Raw genomic sequence first — 18681 nt, forward strand, 5'->3', positions numbered from 1 at the left:
CATTTAAATGAACTGAAAATGTTAGGTGCAACAGTGGGTTGTTAGAAAAACTGGGGTTAGAAACTCTACCCCTCCCCCAGCCCCACCTTAGGGCCAGCATTGGCCTCCTGTGAAGTTGATATCTCATATGGGAATGCCGGCTTAAGTCCCAGCTGCTTTGCTTCTGATCCAGCTCCCTGTTCACGTGCTTGGGAAACAGTAGAAGATGGCCCAAGTATCTGGGCCCCTGCCAACCACTTGAGAGACCTGGATAGATCTCCTGGCTCCTAACTTCTGCCTGCTCCGGCCCTGGTTGTTGAGGCCATCTGGGGAGTAAATCAATGGATAGAAGATCTCTCTCTCTCTGTGGCTCTGCCTTTCAAATTAAGAAAAAAAATTTTTTTTAAAAAAAGAAAAAAGACAAGACACCCCCCTGCCCCCTCCCATCATCATCAGTGGAATGGAAATTGGATAGAATAATTTAGAGGAACTCGCTAACCCTATGTAAACAAGGCAAAAGACCATCTAGCTAGGCCCTGTATAGTACCTGAGGCTGACCCAAACAGCACTGTCCAGACACTGGTTAGAGGATGGCCCCAAACAGCACTGTCCAGACACTGGTTAGAGGATGGCCCCAAACAGCACTGTCCAGACGCTGGTTAGAGGATGGCTCATGCTGGTTAGTACTTGAGGCTAACCCCAAACAGCACTGTCCAGACGCTGGGTTAGAGAATGGCTTATGCTGGGAAGAGGAACACAATTTTGTCTCCTCAGTCACAACAATCTTGAGTTGTGGTGTTCACCTAAATCACACAGCTAGAACTTCATTCAGCTTAAAATTGGGGCGTCAGAAATGCGTGCAACATTTCAACTGAGACCTGCTGGCAACAGTGCCAGCTAGTAAGGTCGTGGGCAGCAGCTCGTTGGCACTCCCCTAAGACCTGCTGCTATCTAACAGTATCTAGAAATCACCTGCAGAGGACATGAGCCCGCACAGACTGGCTCAGGTCACTCCCCAGCACCAAGTGTGACTACTTGTCAGTTTCTCTATTGGTCTATCAGTGTGAGTCACGTAGGAGCATTTATAGATGGGACTGGTAGCTGGACACACCTTGATTGCTGCATATTATTACAGCTTCAAGTCTTTCTTAGCTTATGCAAACAACCTAACAGTATTTGCTTGGTATGCTTTCCTGTACCTTTTAAATAGGTTTCTGTTATAAAATATACAATAATAAAAAGAAATATATTATAGAACATAATATATAGCCACCAAATCTCCAATATTATGCTGTATTTTTTCAGATCTTTATTTCTCAAAATAACCAGAAGCCTTTGACACATAAGAGATTTGTTTTCAAATGCCAAGATAGTAAATGAGAGATACTACATACTAGAGTCTAAAACAAAAGTTATTACAGTCCTTTTTTTCTTCCTGTTTTGACAAATTTTGAGAGAATCTGACACTGGGACTCTAAAATGCACTACTAATTGAAGTCTGCATTCTAAATCCAGAATACAGTTTGAGTGACAGCATGGAAGTAAAAGAAATTACGTGGGAAAACCCAAAAACACACCAAGAACAGGAATGAAAGGACTCGGTGAGGAACGAAGAGAGAAAAAGATTTCATTTTACTAAAATGTGCACATGCTGGCATTTATAAACTAAAGGCAAATATCTTTAAATTCTGAAATTGTGACATTAAAAAGAATGAATTGTGCTAAATCATGTACCAGAATGAAATTGCAAAATATATTTCACATTTATAGCACCATTAAAAATAAAATCTCATTATAGAGCATTATCTTAAAAATTATCTTAGAATACCTTTTTAATAAAAATATAGCTTTGGTAATAAATATTTGATAGTTATACACATGTAACAGATATGTTCTACATGTATACTTAAACACCTTAATATGAATATTCTTTGTAGGTACCGGACACACAAAATGATGTAAGTTCTTGTTACATTATTGAAAAGTATAGGCAACTTAAGTGCACAGTCACCTAGTCAGTCTGAACAATGCCCCCTCCCCATGCCAGGCAGCCTTCGCACCTGCAGACACTGTGGTGGGTTCAGGTCTCTGGCAGGTTCTGGAAGGTCCCCGGGGGTACCGATGGCAGTGCACATGGGGAGGGTGGGGGCCGTGAAAATCGAATCCAGAAGTTCTGCTGCACAAGGGACGCTTTGGTGGAACTGTCTTCTAGTATTTTTAGCCAAAAACACTTAACTCTCTTCCTTTAATTTCTGGTTTTATGACCAAATATCCTGAAGGTACCGTTTTTCTTCTTTTAAAGTAGCCAGTGTTTTCATTGCTTCTAGTTTGTCAACGCCAACCTCTTTGCTTATTATGTCCACAAGGGCATCATTGACATCCTTGGCCATGTTCTTAGCATCTCTACAAAAGAAAATAATTGACAAAACAGGAATTTTTATCAAATCCTCCTTAATTCGAGAATCTGACTTGTGCTGACTCAGTCACCTGAGTTCTTTCTTCCATTTTCTCAAACAGGATTCCTGGCCGCCCTGGCCAGGCCTTCGGCCACAGTGACCAGAGTAAAGTTCAGAGCTTCATTACAAGTGCATTTATTTGTTTCAAAGGCAGAGGAACATACAAAGAGACCTTCCATCTGCTGGCTCACTCCCCAAATGCCCACAAAGGGTGGGCTGGGCTCGGCCAAAGCCAGGGCCTGGAGCTCAGCCTGGGTCTCCCACACGGGAGATCACCTGCTGCCTTCCAGGGTGCACATCAGCTGACCACAGTGCTCCTTGACTTAAAATCCTTCCCTGGCTTCCACACTGGAGAGCAGCCTGGAGCTTCAGCCAGTGTCTGGGGACCTTCCCCATCCGGCCTCTGGACCTCACGCCTTCACTTCCTCCCTCCCTCAAGGCACGCAGTCGGTGCACATTCCTGAAGGCAGTAACTCTCTCACACCTCTAAGTCTTTTCACACACACTGTTAGGTGAGCTTACTGTGCACCTAGCCCCATTCTGAGTGCGTTCACACAGCTCAGTCTGATTAACAAGGCAGGGGACGGGTCCTCCGGTGGTGCCCTACGGGACACTTTCTGTGCTGCGAGCATCTGATTTAGCAGCTTCCCCTGCAGGGGCAGCTTGTTTGAGGGTGGGAATAGACCTCGTTCATCCTCGAATCCTGCAACATCTGAGCACCACCAAAGCACTCTCAGGCCCTTGAATGTTTGCTGAATGCAGACGCGTGCTGGGCAGGGCTCTAGCAGGAAGCTCTCCTGGCCCTCACAGAACAGCGCAGTGACTAGTGCCCCCTGTGCCCGTCTCGTCTTTCCTGACTGCTCGCTCCGATCACTCCAAGGGAGCTGCTGTGCCCACGGCCTTTCCACAGGTCACCAGTGGCCTACGTGTTGCCACAGCTGTTGTTCCAGCTCTGTCTTCCCACCTGCCCCACCGACAGCCCGTGCCTCCCCAGGACCCTGTCCCCTTGGCTCCTGCACAAGTTCACCCCTTCCTCCATGGCTGCTTCCTCTCAGTCTCCTCCATTCCTGCCTCCCTGATGGAGGTACTGAGTGCCAAGGAGCTCTGTTCTGAGCCCTCGTCTGATCACTATTAATGCTTTCAAGTCCATTCAGCAAATGGGAAAAGTGAAGCACCAGTGATTGGAAAGCTATTTCTGGGGTAACATTTTAAAAGTTTGGACAGGGCCGGTGCCGTGGTTCTCTTGGTTAATCCTCCACCTGCGGCACTGGCATCCCATATGGGTACTGAGTTCTAATCCCGATTGCTCCTCTTCCAGGCCAGCTCTCTGCTGTGGCCCAGGAAGGCAGTGGAGGATGGCCCCGAGTGCTTGGCACCTGCATGGGAGACCAGGAGGAAGCACCTGGCTCCTGGCTTTGGATTGGCGCAGTATGCCGGCTGTGGCAGCCATTTGAGGGGTGAACCAATGGAGGGAAGACCTTTCTCTGTCTCTCTTTCTCTTACTATCTAACTCTGCCTGTCAAAAAAAAAAAAAAAAGGATTTGGACATTTAAGAAGATATTCTCCAAATTCCTAATCCCCAGTTACTGTTATTTGTGCATATGTATAATCAACCTTGCCTCTACTCTTTAGATTTCTTTCTAAAGTGTCAGTCTGAATTTGACTACTGATGGCAATGTCCTGTACAAGCACAATGAACATCAAGTACTTGATTAAAAGCCACATAGAAACATAAAATCAACACAATGACTAGAATTTATGCCCTTTATCAACTTTAAGCAGTCATTTTCAACTGAGAAGTCAAAAATCTATTAACAGATCATGGAATTAACTTTGTGCCCAACTTGAACAGTAAAACACAATGAATATATGATTAGAATGTGTCATAAGTAGAAAAAGTTACTTTTATTTCAATTATATTTATAGAAGTCTCCTTTATTTGGGGTTTCATTTCCTAGTTTCAGTTATCCAAAATCAACTATGACCTAAAAATACTACATGGAAAATTCCAAAAATTAAAAAAAAAAAAACTGATTCAAACCAAGTGCCATTCTAAGCAGGGCGCCGAAATCTCACACTGTGACACTTTGTCCCGCCCACCCACCTCAGACGAGAGTCGCAGCTCTGTCCAGTGCACTGCCACTGCATATGCTACCCATGCATTACTCAGTAGCCGTCCAGCTAGGAGACCTTCTGCAGCAGTATCACAGTGTCTGGGCTCCAGTGACGCGTGCCTGGAAGCCCAACACATGCATGACCCCCCCAGACATCACACCCTCTCACAGCCCCGCTAGCGGGGGGGTACCAGCAGGGTACAGGGAGACGCAGCACACACCTTTTATTTCCACAGTGCACTGCGACAGTGCTTCTGCTGCATTGCTTGTTGCTGTCAGTCTCTTTCTGTGTCTAATTTGTAAACTGTATCACAGGCCTGTGCGAGTGCACACTGAGAAGTTCACGGAAGACGGCATGCATACACAGGTTTCATGAAAATGCATGCTATCAAAAACTATAACATATAGATTTCAAAATGTTTTCGCAGCGAAACAAGCTTCTAATTCCATTTTTGCAGGAACTTCTGGAGGTACCCTTGAATGCACAGAAAAAGCAGGGCTCTGTGGGGTTTGGAACTACGTACAGTTTCAGCCACCCACTGGGGACATCCCAGGGGGGCGGCTGTGTGTGTTTCCTGGGCCACCAGGCCAACATCCTGTGTCGGACTCAGTTTTTGTTGTCGCTGTCTTTCAAAAAGAACCTGATCTAATGACTCAGAGATTGTGTTACTTCTAGGGACATATTATGATGAAAGAATAAATTTCTTACTTCAAAACTCCTTTCTAAATGGCTGAAGTTTTTTGATTTCCATTAAAACAAGGAGTTTAAAAATACTTTATTTCCTAAGGCAACTGGATTTTATATCATAGCTTTTCTCTCAGAAAGTAGATAAAACTTGGGAACACAAGGACGACTGCTGGTTTACGTTCACGCCAATGCCACCATCGTGCCTGGAAGCAGAAGAATCCCCACATCCACATTCTCACAGTCAAAATCAGACTTCTCTCCCCTTAGCTGTTCTGTGACACAAATCACAGACTCTGATTCCCAGCAAAATTAATCCCAGGATTTCAAGTCTGATGATTAAGTTTTAGGAACACGTATCTAAAATGGGACAAAGTGTTCCCGAACCTGAGAATTAATTTTCACTACTACTTTCCTGGCGATGGCAACTTCTTGGTTATTAAGCGCATACGAAATCCTTTTGGAACTTGCATTTCTATTCCTGTACTTAAGAATCAAATGCCTCACCCCATGTGTCTGGATTGCCGGCCTCTCATCCTGTCCTCCCTCGACCACTCGATGCCTTCTCCCACCCGGCCCTGGCACAGGGCGGGCACTCACCCACACACGTAAATACAGCCGCCCTCACGGAGGAGGATCCTCGCCACCTGCTGGCGGTGAAGCCGGAGGTTGTCCTGCACATACTTTGCTGGGGCTTCCTCCTCCCCGACACGAGCGCCTCTTGAGAAGGAAACCTTTAGTTGAGTCAAGACGCCCTGCTTCAGGAAATGCTGGAGCTCTGCCCTGGAACACAAGGACCATGGGTCACTGGAAGGCTGCAAAGTCCAAACGTTGACCGCGTCCTGGGCAGCTGGGCACCACAATACCAGCATCGTGCAGTACCTGAACAGATAATCCCGCTCCTGATGTCTGCAGCCAAAAAACAGCCACGTTGCTCCAAAGTCTCCCCCCGGGTGCTGCTCCTGGAGCTTCGCTCTGTAGGTGGAAGACAACGTTGAGATGTCCGACACAAGTGTGCAAAACCAAGCTTTCAGCAGGAAATGCTACGAACCAACTCAGACAGGTTTGTACAAAGCATCTTTGCAGGCTCTGAAAGTTCACCCACTTCATTAACATTTTACTACCCCCATGCTGTCACGGCCACATAGTACGGATGGCCCAGGAGCTGCAGACGTGTAACAAGGACAACTCAAAATGTCACAGTGTGAACCCTAGACTGGCTTCTGCATTTAAAACATTTACGGCAGCATGTATGAAGGGTGTGCGTGAAAGGCTGAGCACATAGAGGATGGCTGTCCTGAAGCTTTCGCTGTCTTAAAGATAAAACAACAACACAAGGACTGTCCAAAGAACACGTGTCCACAGCCTGGGGAACAGTGGAAGACTGCCCACTACTTCACAAACATGGAGGAGGTTTGGTCTCAGTTGATGTCAAACAGTTCTGTTTTGTGGACAACTGCTGATACAGGGGATTTAACTCTGACATGTTAGCCAGGCCTGGATGTCTGTTGCTGACAATTTTATCCTGTTAAGGAGGTGCTGAAACAGCCGTGGTCCCACAACATGAACCTGTGCTGAACAACCCTATGAGCCGCCGTTCTACTGAAAACAGTAAAAGGACAACTGACAGTGCCAACAGTGAAAGGGAAGTCCCAGAACGAAGCAAAACCTCTACAGTACACTGCGCTTCCTCTCCCTGGGGCACAAAGTATGGTAGGCCGTCTTGTGTTTGCTAAGTTTTTAAATAAACGTCTTTATAATTCAAGCTCACTACCTTCACAGGGACGGAAGAAACTAAAAAGGCTGCCGGCCATCCACCCAGGATCACAAGAGATGTGTTTCCCCACCAGCCCCGCGTGCGCACCTGTGCTGCAGGAAGCCAATGAAGGGCGCTACGCCGGTGCCTGGGCCCACCATGATGATGGGGGTGGACGGGTCACTGGGTAAGTGGAAAGAATTTGCTGTCCGAGGAGAGATGCGTACCTGGAATATTAAACCAGTCACAGTGAGTGTGAGAGAAAACCTAGGCAAAAACACATGAACAAGACGATCTCTTCTGAAGTACTCAGAAAGTACAGACCCACCCCTCCCAACAAAGGAGCATCGTTAAACGGCAGCCTAAGACCTCGTGGAGACCAGGGACCCTCCTGTCACTGCGGACATAACTGAGTCTGTCTTCTTAATCAAAGATGTCTAACAGGTGGGCATTTGGCTTAGCACTTGAGACACTAGTGGAAATGCCCACGTTCCGTATCTGAGTGCCCGGCTTCAGCTGTGGCCCTGGCCGCTGACTCCAGCTTCCTGCTAACGTGGACCCCAGGGAGCAACAGTAACGGTTCCAGCTCCTCCCACCCAGCTGGGACACTTGGGGTGACTTCCTGGTTCCCAGCCTCAGCAAGGCCACCGTGTGCATCTGGAGAGTGGGCTGGCAGACGGGAGTTCTGTCCCTTCCCATCTTTCTGCCTCTCATGTAAATAAATACATAAAAACATACAGTGTTAGAATGACAGGCCTGGGAGTTCTGAGCCAGGACACTGATCAGAAGATAATCTAATTACTTCCTCAGCCCATGGATGCTTCCATTATGGAGGAACACACCAAAAAAAACGAAGACAAGAGTCTTCATACTTGCATAGAAAAGAACAACAAAGACGTGGGGTTGAAAAGTTTCAAATGAAAATTAGGCAGCCAAAAAATAAAGGGAAGGGCTGCTCCAATGATTCTAGTGAAGTGCATTTCATTTGCAATTCTGGGTCCAGTATGAGCCAGATTTGTGTTTGTGTAAAACTAAAACAGTAATGACGTGGTTCAAATTTCTTTGTTAGAATTTCAAAATATTTTTCTTTCAAATCATGTGCCAAGGACACTTAGGAGGACTCAATCTGATCAGGTTTCACTGTGTCATACATGTAAGCCACACCGAGTGATGCTACGGGTTAAGCAAGGTAGTGCAACTGTACGCATTAACTTTTAGTTACGAGAGAACTGTAAGGAGTTCATGAGAGCCTGGACAACAAGCTACTTACATGAAGGACTGGCATTACTGTTCTCGTTAGGGGATGAAACTGTAATTCATGACTTTAGCTTTATTCAGCTGACTCAGATACGACAGGCACCAGGGATACAGAAGTGAACAAAACAAGCCCCTGTCTTCATGGAACTTACATTCCAGTGGAGGAAGAGAATACACAAGCACATCCAGGCAATGATGTGTAGACATCAACCAGGGTAAGGAAATGAGGGCGGTGCAGAGCTGCTAATCCAAACAGCAGCATCAGAGAAGGCCTGCATGTACCCAGGACCTCTGGTGCAGACCTGAATCAAGAGAGTTAGCTGGGCAGGTGTTGTGGTACAGCAGGCTAAGCCACCACGTGGGCCTCCTACGACTCAGCTCAAGAGTGCCAGTTCCAGTCCTAGCGACTCTGCACTTCTGGCCCAGCTTCATGCTGATGGATCTGGGAGGCAGTGGATGATGGTTCCTTCAGTCTTGGAAAACCTGAGTGGAATTTCTGGCTCTTAGCTTCAGCCTGAGCCAGCCTTGTCTGTTGTGGGATTTAGGGAGTGAACTAGCAGATGGGAAGGCTTCTCTTTGTCTCTCTCTTTTCTCTGTCACTCTGCCTTGTAACTGAATGAATAAACAGAAAAAAATAATAGTGATTGTTGGCTATGCCAGAGCTTGTTCTCAGCAGAGAAGAACAAGTACAAAAACCCAGACGTGAGAGCACATTTTCTGTGTCCTAGGACAGAAAGGAAGCCACACGATTGCTCAGCTTTTGCTACAGAAAATCCCAGATGGCTGATGCAACTGACTCAGGATCTGATTCTCCTTACTTGAAGGCTGCAGGCTGGCTACAGATCTGCCCCAGGGATGTCCTTCACCTGGATCCAAGGGGAAAGAGCCCAACCCACTCATGCCTGTCCTCACAGCAGGACAGAGGGCGAGGCAAGTGCACACAGCATCAGACTGGGTGCACCTGCCTGGGCGTGGCTGGTGATGTCCCATCTTCTCACACAGCTGGCTTAACAAGGGGGCAGGGGAGGGTCCACTGCTCTCACAGACAGACCCCTCCCACAGACAACACTGGGGCCGCAGGTGGGAGAGGTTGTGCGGCATCTGTAGAATACGCACCACGTAAAGCACAATGAGATTTAGATAGCATCGTTTCCTTTCTGTCTGTATCTACTACATACCCACTGCGCAGTCAACTAAAACCTGTTAACGTGGGGAATGCAGGAAGGAGAACAGGGAGGGAAGAAGGACAGCCTGTGTGAAAGGCACCTGTGCTCATGCCTTAAACAGCCATCACTCTCTGCTGACCACCTGCTCTCTCTACAATCATAAAGCGACCTGCACGCTTATGTGAGCCTGTGGTGGTGTTGTCTTTGATAGAGAACAGCCTCTCGGGTCCCCACCGTTCTGCCAACACGCAATGAGCAAGTCTGTAAAGCACTTCTCTGTTCAGGTGGTGGACGGGGAAATCGCCAAGTTAGAGGGCAGTTCCCAGCAGCGGTTTTCCCTGAGGCCTCTTGAGTGTCCATCACAAGTCCACGTTACGCCTGAGGGCCACGACCTTTTCAACCCTAGTAACCTAAAGAAACCAAACTTGTCAAGACACTTCAAATGACATACGGAGAAAGACGACTCCAGGATAAAATCACTCCAAAGGGCAAGGAGGACAACCGTGAACTGCTCCCTGCTTATGCGGCTGAACACGGGGTTTGTGAAGTCCACGTACAAACGTGTCCACGATGTGTTCAGAAAATCAGAACTTGTGTTTTCCAGGTGTTTTAAGTGCTACACTACCATAACTTTTTTTTCTAATTCAGATCCTGCAGGACAGGGAGATGACAAAAATAGAGAAAGAGGGACAGGGGGAAACCCTGACACCCCAAACTGGAGAATGTGAAGTTAACCTTTGGCTGTCAGCACACTTGGGATCCGGCCTGAACATAAAATGTCACTGCCCTTACCATTCCTTGATCCCTACTGGATGGACTCCCCGCCCCGCCCTGGGCCAACGACCAGAATCCAGAGGATCCGCGTCCTTCTCCCTGAGTGGAGAAGGCAAGTGAGGAGAAGAGACTGTCCCAGAAAACCATGCATTACGCATTCAGGAAGATGCGGGCCAGCTCAAGGGTGAGTGAAAGGGAATGTTCTCTTCCCCTCGAGCAGAGATGTGAAAATTCACACACAGCCCAGGGCTCCTTCTCGGCAGCCTGATGCAGGATAAGCAGGCAGAGCAGGATTTCAACGACGCTGCACATGCTCGCTTCTGCAGTACCTGAGGGGCCAGGCCCTGCCCGCCGTCTGCACGTGCGTCTTGGGTGTTTGGCTGAAGAAATGAGGCGACCGCCGCAGCTAACCAGCCGGTGCATAAGCCCTTCCGCAAGACCACGGTCGTGGCGCTGGACACAAACTCCACAACGTTGAAGACAAAGTGCAGCTTCCCTGGGTGAGACAGACTGGAGCTGCAAAGACACACACACACAGGTGACACCACTGCTTCAAATCCCCCCGACCTCCAGGCGCCAGACGGCCTGCTTTGCGCCATCACCCGGGAGCACTGCCAGGCTTATCTGCTTGCCCTGAGACTAGAAAAGGGTCTTCAGTCAACATCTGTAAGGCCTCGTTACTGTGTGAATGAACAGACACAAGTCCCGACCAGGAGCCCACGTATCGTTTACTGTTAGGACGATAAAATCTGAAAGCAGATGAAGTACAAATATCCAGAAAGCTAAAACTTCTAAGTAAAACCACCTTGAAACGACTGCTACAGAGGCTAGTGTCCTGGAGCAGTGGATCAGGCCACTGCCTGCCAGCATCCCATAGGGGTGCTGGACACAAACTCCACAACGTGGAGCACCCATAGGGGTGCTGGCTCGAGTCCCGGTTTTCCACTTTCTGATCCAACTCCCCGCTGATGTGCTTGGGAAAGCAGTGGAAGATGGCCCAAGTGGTTGGGCTCCTGAACCCACGTGGGAGACCCAAATGCAGTTCCAGGCTCCTGGCTTTGGCCTGGCCCAGCCCTGGCTGCTGTGGACATTTGGGGAGTAACTAGTGCGTGGAAGATCTCTCTCTCTTTCTTTCCCTCTTTCTACAACTGCCTTTCAAACAAATAAATCTTAAAAGCCAAAACATATCTCTGCCTGTTGTACTACACACTGAGTAACAAGAATGAACGCACTGATGAGTGCTCACTCCCACAGGTGCACTTCTTGTATGATCACCGTGGAGGGGTGCACAATGGAACCCTCCCTGGTGACAGAGGCCTAGCACACCAACACAGAAAACAGGTTGCCGCCCTGGAGACCCCCATGCCTGATGCAGGCAAAACTGAGCCCGGGGCCACAGGGAGCCTCTGAAGGTCCCACTCCCGAGTTCCTGGAGGGCAGGCCCGTGTGCCTCATGCGTCCACACCTCAGGACGCTCGTGTTCCACACGGCTGGTGAGCTTTCCCGCGTCATAAGCAGGAAGGATCTGAAGCCTGACCTGCCTAAGGTTTTGAGGAAAAGATGCTGTTATGTTAAAAAAATACACGTACCTTGCACATGAATATGGTCTGGGCTGTAGTTTAGGAAGATGTTCTAGAAAAAAAAAAAATCATTAACTTTGCTGATACTGAAAATAACCTTATTATCAAAAATGCAAAAAAAAAATTCAAAGCCTAAATTTAATTCTTAATTTCTTTTATTTGGAATATTCAAAATAACTAATATCCTAGCTTTAAATCATATTTTGGGGGCTAAGAAAATACGAACTTTCCTTCAACTCCTAAAGTTAGAGACCAGATAGAACACACTCCCTTATTCTGAAATCAGTATGTCTACCCACGCGCTGGTCTGTTAAACCAGAAGACGCTGCTGGAAGACTGGGAGCGCTGGCGATGCAGGCCGTGAAGAGCTCGCGGGTGAGCAGTTGTATCTATCACAACGCGCCGCAGGGGGCGTGGGCGAGCGGCCGGCTGGGAGCTGACCACTCCTCCACGTGCACCATCACGCGCGAGGAACGCGTCTGAGGCGGACTGCACGGGAGAGGGGCTTCTCCCTCACGGCTGGGGACGTGGACTGGGGCGCAGGTGATCGCCACAAGACACCATGAATAGGGTCCATGAAGACGCCTGTGGCTCCAGAAACTCATCACATGTTTACGCTTACGTGCAGTTGTCCAGGGAGAAACGTCAGACATTTCAGAGTCCAAGCAAAGTCCTCAACTCCACAAGATCAAAGACCCCTATTTTAAGGATTACTGGGACTACTTGGGCTTGAAATATTTTTCCTTTTTAAATTTATAGAATTAATTTAAAACGTGGTGACATTTTCAAGCCCATTTTTCTACCATTTTCAGGAAGAGGAAAGAAAAAGGACACTACGAAATAGCAAGGATGAGAAATCAGGAACCGACCTGACAAAGGGAGTACCTTCACTGTCCTGGGCAGCGGAGGGACACTGCAGGCCCCGCTGTACAAAGGAGACAGGCCGGGGACTGGCATCACCAGACACGCAGACGGTAAAGGTAACGCTCACCACCACAGGAACACAGAGAGCACAGACTCAAAAGGATAGGAGAGCAGCGAAGGTCTGAAATCCCAGGTGTTCTCAGAGTCACTGTCTGGTCCCTACTGACATGGTCAGGAGTTCTCAGAGTCACTGTCTGGTCCCTACTGACATGGTCAGGAGTTCTCAGAGTCACTGTCCGGCCCTACTGACAAAGTCAGGAGTTCTCAGAGTCACTGTCCGGCCCTACTGACACGGTCAGGCGTTCTCAGAGTCACTGTCCGGCCCTACTGACATGGTCAGGAGTTCTGAGTCACTGTCCGGCCCTACTGACAAAGTCAGGAGTTCTGAGTCACTGTGCGGCCCTACTGACATGGTCAGGAGTTCTCAGAGTCACTGTCCGGCCCTACTGACACGGTCAGGAGTTCTCAGAGTCAGGGTCCAGCCCTACTGACACAGTCAGGAGTTCTCAGAGTCAGGGTCCAGCCCTACTGACATGGTCAGGAGTTCTCAGAGTCAGGGTCCGGTCCTACTGACACAGTCAGGAGTTCTCAGAGTCACTGTCCGGCCCTACTGACACGGTCAGGAGTTCTCAGAGTCACTGTCCGGCCCTACTGACACGGTCAGGAGTTCTCAGAGTCACTGTCCGGCCCTACTGACACGGTCAGGCGTTCTCAGAGTCACTGTCCGGCCCTACTGACACAGTCAGGAGTTCTCAGAGTCACTGTCCAGTCCTACTGACACAGTCAGGAGTTCTCAGAGTCACTGTGCAGCCCTACTGACACGGTCAGGAGTTCTCAGAGTCACTGTCCGGCCCTACTGACACGGTGAGGAGTTCTCAGAGCCACTGTGCGGCCCTACTGAGATGTCAGGAGTTCTCAGAGTCACTGTGCGGCCCTACTGACATGGTCAGTTCTCAGAGCCACTGTCCGGCCCTACTGACATGGTCAGGAGAGACCCCTGTGCTGGAAGGAAGGAGCTTGGGCACGCTCTCACCTGCGGTTTTCCGGATTGCGAGCCCCGAGTGCATCGGCAGGGACAGGCGTCATGAGTCCCCCTTTGCTCTCAAAAGACTCTCAGGCCGGCGCCGCGGCTCACTAGGCTAATCCTCTGCCTGCGGCGCCAGCACACTGGGTTCTAGTCCCGGTCAGGGCGCCAGATTCTGTCCTGGTTGTCCCTCTTCCAGTCCAGCTCTCTGCTGTGGCCCGGGAGTGCAGTGGAGGATGGCCCAAGTGCTTGGGCCCTGCACCCACATGGGATACCAGGAGAAGCACCCGGCTCCTGGCTTCGGATCAGCGCGATGCACCGGCCGCAGCGGCCATTGTGGGGTGAACCAACAGAAAAGGAAGACCTTTCTCTCTGTCTCTCTCTCTCTCTCACTGTCTAACTCTGCCTGTCCAAAAATAAAAAATTAAAAATAAATAAATACATAAAGACCCTCAGTCTGGATTTTCCCAGGCAGGGGCATTTCTGCATTGCGCACGCAGGGTGTGGGGGTGGTTAAACTGTCAATTATGTGCCACATTCACTATTTTTGAAAAAGATCATGTTTTTTCTTATAAAATTCACTTTTAGAAAAACAGATCAGCAAAATAACTTCTTGGAAAAAAACAAGTACATTTTAAAAATGCTAAATTCTGAGCCGCAAAGAAAGGGAGAAGAGTGGATACACTAAGAGAAAATGATAGTGACACTGGAAGGAGAAAAACGAGAAATCAGAAAGCGTGCAGACGGACTCCCAGGAGACGGCTCAGGTGTCACCGCCCCAGTCTGTCACAGACCTCCCGCACTCAGCGTGACCCCACGACGTCTGCACAGGACTGCACGACATCCGTAAGGCTGCTGTCCCGCCAAGGACGCCTACCCGAGAGCACACAGAGTGGGGGTTCTGGGCAGGCAGCCGCTCACCGAGCACGAGGCCGAGCGGCGGCCGGCAGGACGGGAAGGCGACGAGGAGGTCCAGGAGGCAGGCGCTGGCGTCTCGGACGAAGCGGTTGTAATCGGCCGCTCCCTGTTTGCTGCACAGCTCCTGTAGCCTGCGCTTCTCAGCACCGTCGCTGGTGCAGTCCACGAGGGCTCGCAGAAACGCCTGGGCAAAGGAGGCTGCCGTAAGTGACACGTGCCCCGTGCTGACAACCGTGAGAGTGCTCGGTCTCTGCCTGGGACGTGCCCGATTCCCCAAGAAAAAGGGAGGCAGCCACGAGGAGTGCTGTCAGGAAAACAGAAGCTACCATCTGATTTGATGCCGCCCTGCTGGGAAAATCCTACAAAGAAGCAGCCCAAACTCCCGGACAAGACACCGGACTCGCTATAGCCACTGTCGGCTTCGATGCAGTCCAGACCTAGTCCTGTGTGACACGTGCAGCTCAGGAACACAGCATTTTATTGTCATCCCTGTCAAATGCTGCATGAAATACTGATGGCTACGGTCACTTCTTATGCCACAGCTCACGACCGTCGTGTCCTGCGCTCCCTTAGCAGGGCCGAGGTCGCTGCTTTGGGGGTGGTCCCAGACCTCGCGGTGCTAACACAGGAAATGCCGCACTGCTGACAAGGCTGAGAAACATCACCACCATGTACACTGCAGATATTTAAAATGGTAATTATACTTCGAGGAATTTATCTTGCAAAAACACTTCAAATAAATATGTACCATATTAATACAGCCTTATAGCATATGTTCATGTTCACCTAGGCGGTTTCTAGAAATAGTGGACAACTGGAAACAACCAATCGCCCACAACTAAGTAAACCAATAAATTATGCTGCATCCACTAGATATTTTCAGTCTACCCATGCTGAAAGGGGTAAACACTTGCCTATTTTTAAGTAAAACAGAGAAGTTATAGAACAGTACAAAAAAGTGGTTTCCAAAAAAATTCTCAGAAAATGTATATTATGAAAACACTATCCATGGATTTTAAACTTTTTTGTACCAAAATAAACTTATCTTTTAATTCTGTTTACCATGAACTTTTTGAAGTCACTTTGTATATCTTAAGATTCATTTTTTTTCTCAGCAAAAGAAAATGCAAACACTGAGAGCAGGATTAGGGAACTTCCCTTCTTGGGTTACTTATTTCTGAATCCAGAATTTTTACAAGGAGCATATTGGTTTTGCAGGAAATCAAAATGAATATATATAAAATGTATATATATATATATATTCACACAAGCAAAAAAGTAAAAAATGTTAAATTTGAACCAAAGTTACGAATTTATTGCATTTAATCTAGAAGTTCTCATCACAATGCATCAACCCTAAATTTAATCAAATGATTTAATCAAATGATACCTACAGCTAAGCCTCTCTCTAAAGTAGTTTGCTTCCCAAAGACTAGAAATGCAATAAACACATGAATACAGCACTTTGTGGAAAGGGCAGCCTCATTTCAGTATCTTTGTACTCACCTCTTCTTTTTTTTTTTTTTTTTTTGACAGGCAGAGTGGACAGTGAGAGAGACAGAAAGAGAGAGAGAGAAAGGTCTTCCTTTGCCGTTGGTTCACCCCACAATGGCTGCTGCGGCCGGTGCACCAAAGCCAGGAGCCAGGTGCTTCTCCTGGTCTCCCATGGGGTGCAGGCCCCAAGCACTTGGGCCATCCTCCACTGCACTCCCGGGCCACAGCAGAGAGCTGGCCTGGAAGAGGGGCAACCGGGACAGAATCCAGTTCCCTGACCAGGACTAGAACCCGGTGTGCCGGTGCTGCAGGCGGAAGATTAGCCTATTGAGCCGCGGTGCCAGCCTCTTTGTACTCACTGACAACACCTCTTGGCCAGGAAAAAAGTGGAAAATTTTACCTTCTAACAGTCAACTGAGAAAAATAGTTAAGGGGGAAAAAAAAACAGTATTTTAAAAATATAGTTCTTAATATGATACTGACATCTAGTGGACCATTCCATCTCTAAATTCTTCTAAACAGCAGTATAACTAACCTATGAAAACCTTCAATTTTCCCCAAAGAAGTCTGCCTCACCAATAAGTAAGTATGCAGCACTACACAAAAGAGACCTAAGTAACTACAGGAGGTGGCAAGTGGGGTGGGGCCCTCAGCTCTCGCAGGCTTTCTGTCATCAGAGAGAGATGGCAATGCGTAGCTGGGGAATGAAGGTTACCCGTGGAGAATTTCATCACTGTGTAACTGCTATATAAAGTTAATGTCTAGTAAAAATAACACGAACAAAAATCCTATTTTTATAATCTCATTCTGCAGAAAACATAAATAATTTCAATGCAAGCCCAACATAAATATATTTGCCTATGCCAATTATAACGATACCACTCCTCCTCGGGAACTACTTTTCTAAACATGCTATGAAAAGCACATTCTGTTAAGACTGTCAAAGACAGATATCAGATCTAGTTAATGTAAGTCCTACACGAGCTAAGCATATTTTAAAACAGTTATACAGAGAAGACAGAAGAATACCTTTTTAGGAACTGCTCGTATTTCAAGGCACCAGGTGAAAATGAACTGGAGTGAGCGGCTCTCGGGGACGTGCGGGGGCAAGGCAGCTCCTGTTCAGCAAGACAGGGAAAGGCTCACGACGTGGAAGGCATCGGGTGCCGTGCTTTCTCCCAAACCACACTCCTTGACATCACGCTGCTGTCACAGGGCAAGACGGTCTGTGGCAATGTACGGTCAGCAAAATGAAGACCGCAGAAAAGCCCCACCCAAAAGCAAGAGTCATAAATGCAAAGTAGGCAAAATGAAAGATAGGAAAATTATCTAAAATTGAGGAATTAAAAAACCCAAGATGGTAGTGCTCCATCAGAATTAGAGTATTGTTCTCAAAAAGAGTTTTAGGACTAACCGCAAGTTCAAGATTCTAGGCATACAGCACATATTTATATTTGAAAAAATAAATAGCATTTTAATTATGGAAAAAGCAATTACTTATATGTAACAAATAAGTAATGAGAACCAAGTGATGAGAAGGAAACATAACAGGAAAGGACTTTCTTTAATATTCTCACAGCTCCTTTCACCTGTCCCGTGCACAGGAGTCCAGTAAGCACAGAATCCACCAGCACCTTCAGCGTGAGGAATGCGGAAGGCAAGAGCCTGGTGACATCTGGGCTGCCTCTGCTCCCCCTGCTGGCCCCCAGGCAGGCCCCTACACCTGTGCAGGAATGGCCTGGCGCTCTCTGGCCTGCTGGCTGCAGACCACTGCCCCAGGACACCCAGGAAGTCCTAGCACCAGGGTGGTACCTTTCTTCTTGGTGTCTGCCTTAAGGCTCAAGAGCACACGGTGCTCTCTTTTGTCTGCGAGCTCCAGTCTTTCCAGCAGGTTCTGCACCTCAGGACCATTGTTGGGACAGACCACATTGAAGGCATCTCCAGGCTGATAAGAAAAATTTGTTTTCTAAAGAAGAACCAAAATGAAAGTTTTGGTTGAAGAGTTTAAGTTGTGGAGTAACGAAAACATACTCTCGTTGTATGACCATTTTAATATATGAACTCAGAAAATATATTTTTTTTTTGACAGGCAGTTAGACAGTGAGAGAGAGAGACAGAGAAAGGTCTTCCTTCCATTGGTTCACCCCCCAAATGGCCGCTATGGCTGGCGCTGCACAGATCTGCAGCCAGGAGCCAGGTGCTTCCTCCTGGTTTCCCATGCGGGTGCAGAGCCCAAGGACTTGGGCCATGCTCCACTGCCCTCCTGGGCCACAGCAGAGAGCTGGACTGGAAGAGGAGCAACCGGGACAAAACCGGCGCCCCAACCAAGACCAGAACCAGGAGTACCAGCGCCGCAGGTGGAGGATTAGCCTAGTGAGCCACGGTGCCGGCCCAGAAAATAATTTTAATATATGAACTCAAACAAAGCCAATATACATGTATCAGCAGTTACTCTGAAAATGAAATTCAGGTGTGACCCAGTATCCTGCCTTGTTTCACTGCATAGTTACAGAAGGGAAATCAGACCCTTCTTATTTTATGCAGAGTAAGGTAC

At 48.0% G+C, this 18681-nt stretch overlaps 1 protein-coding gene across 10 annotated transcripts in view; it reads right to left on the reverse strand.

Annotated features, from left to right (window-relative positions):
* Positions 1-1265: 1265 nt before the first annotated feature.
* MTRR (5-methyltetrahydrofolate-homocysteine methyltransferase reductase) overlaps positions 1266-18681 on the reverse strand; it is a 30439-nt gene continuing 13023 nt past the window's right edge. For 4 of the 10 annotated variants that reach the window (XM_002721818.6, XM_089313296.1, XM_051853410.3 and 1 more), the window contains exons 7-15: positions 17940-18093; positions 17157-17245; positions 14637-14817; positions 11777-11819; positions 10517-10703; positions 7099-7217; positions 6117-6209; positions 5835-6017; positions 1266-2382 (exon numbers count right to left, since the gene is read on the reverse strand). In XM_002721818.6, coding sequence (XP_002721864.3) covers positions 2238-2382; positions 5835-6017; positions 6117-6209; positions 7099-7217; positions 10517-10703; positions 11777-11819; positions 14637-14817; positions 17157-17245; positions 17940-18093 — 1194 coding nt within the window. In that variant the 3' untranslated portion in view covers positions 1266-2237. The remainder of the gene's footprint in view (positions 2383-5834; positions 6018-6116; positions 6210-7098; positions 7218-10516; positions 10704-11776; positions 11820-14636; positions 14818-17156; positions 17246-17939; positions 18094-18681) is intronic. The other 6 variants (XM_051853409.3, XM_089313297.1, XR_016220863.1 and 3 more) reach the window with 4 other exon arrangements.

Source organism: Oryctolagus cuniculus, chromosome 14, assembly GCF_051225735.1.
Source record: "Oryctolagus cuniculus isolate XC-2025 breed Fujian yellow rabbit chromosome 14, ASM5122573v1, whole genome shotgun sequence".
NCBI classification, from domain to species: domain Eukaryota; kingdom Metazoa; phylum Chordata; class Mammalia; order Lagomorpha; family Leporidae; genus Oryctolagus; species Oryctolagus cuniculus.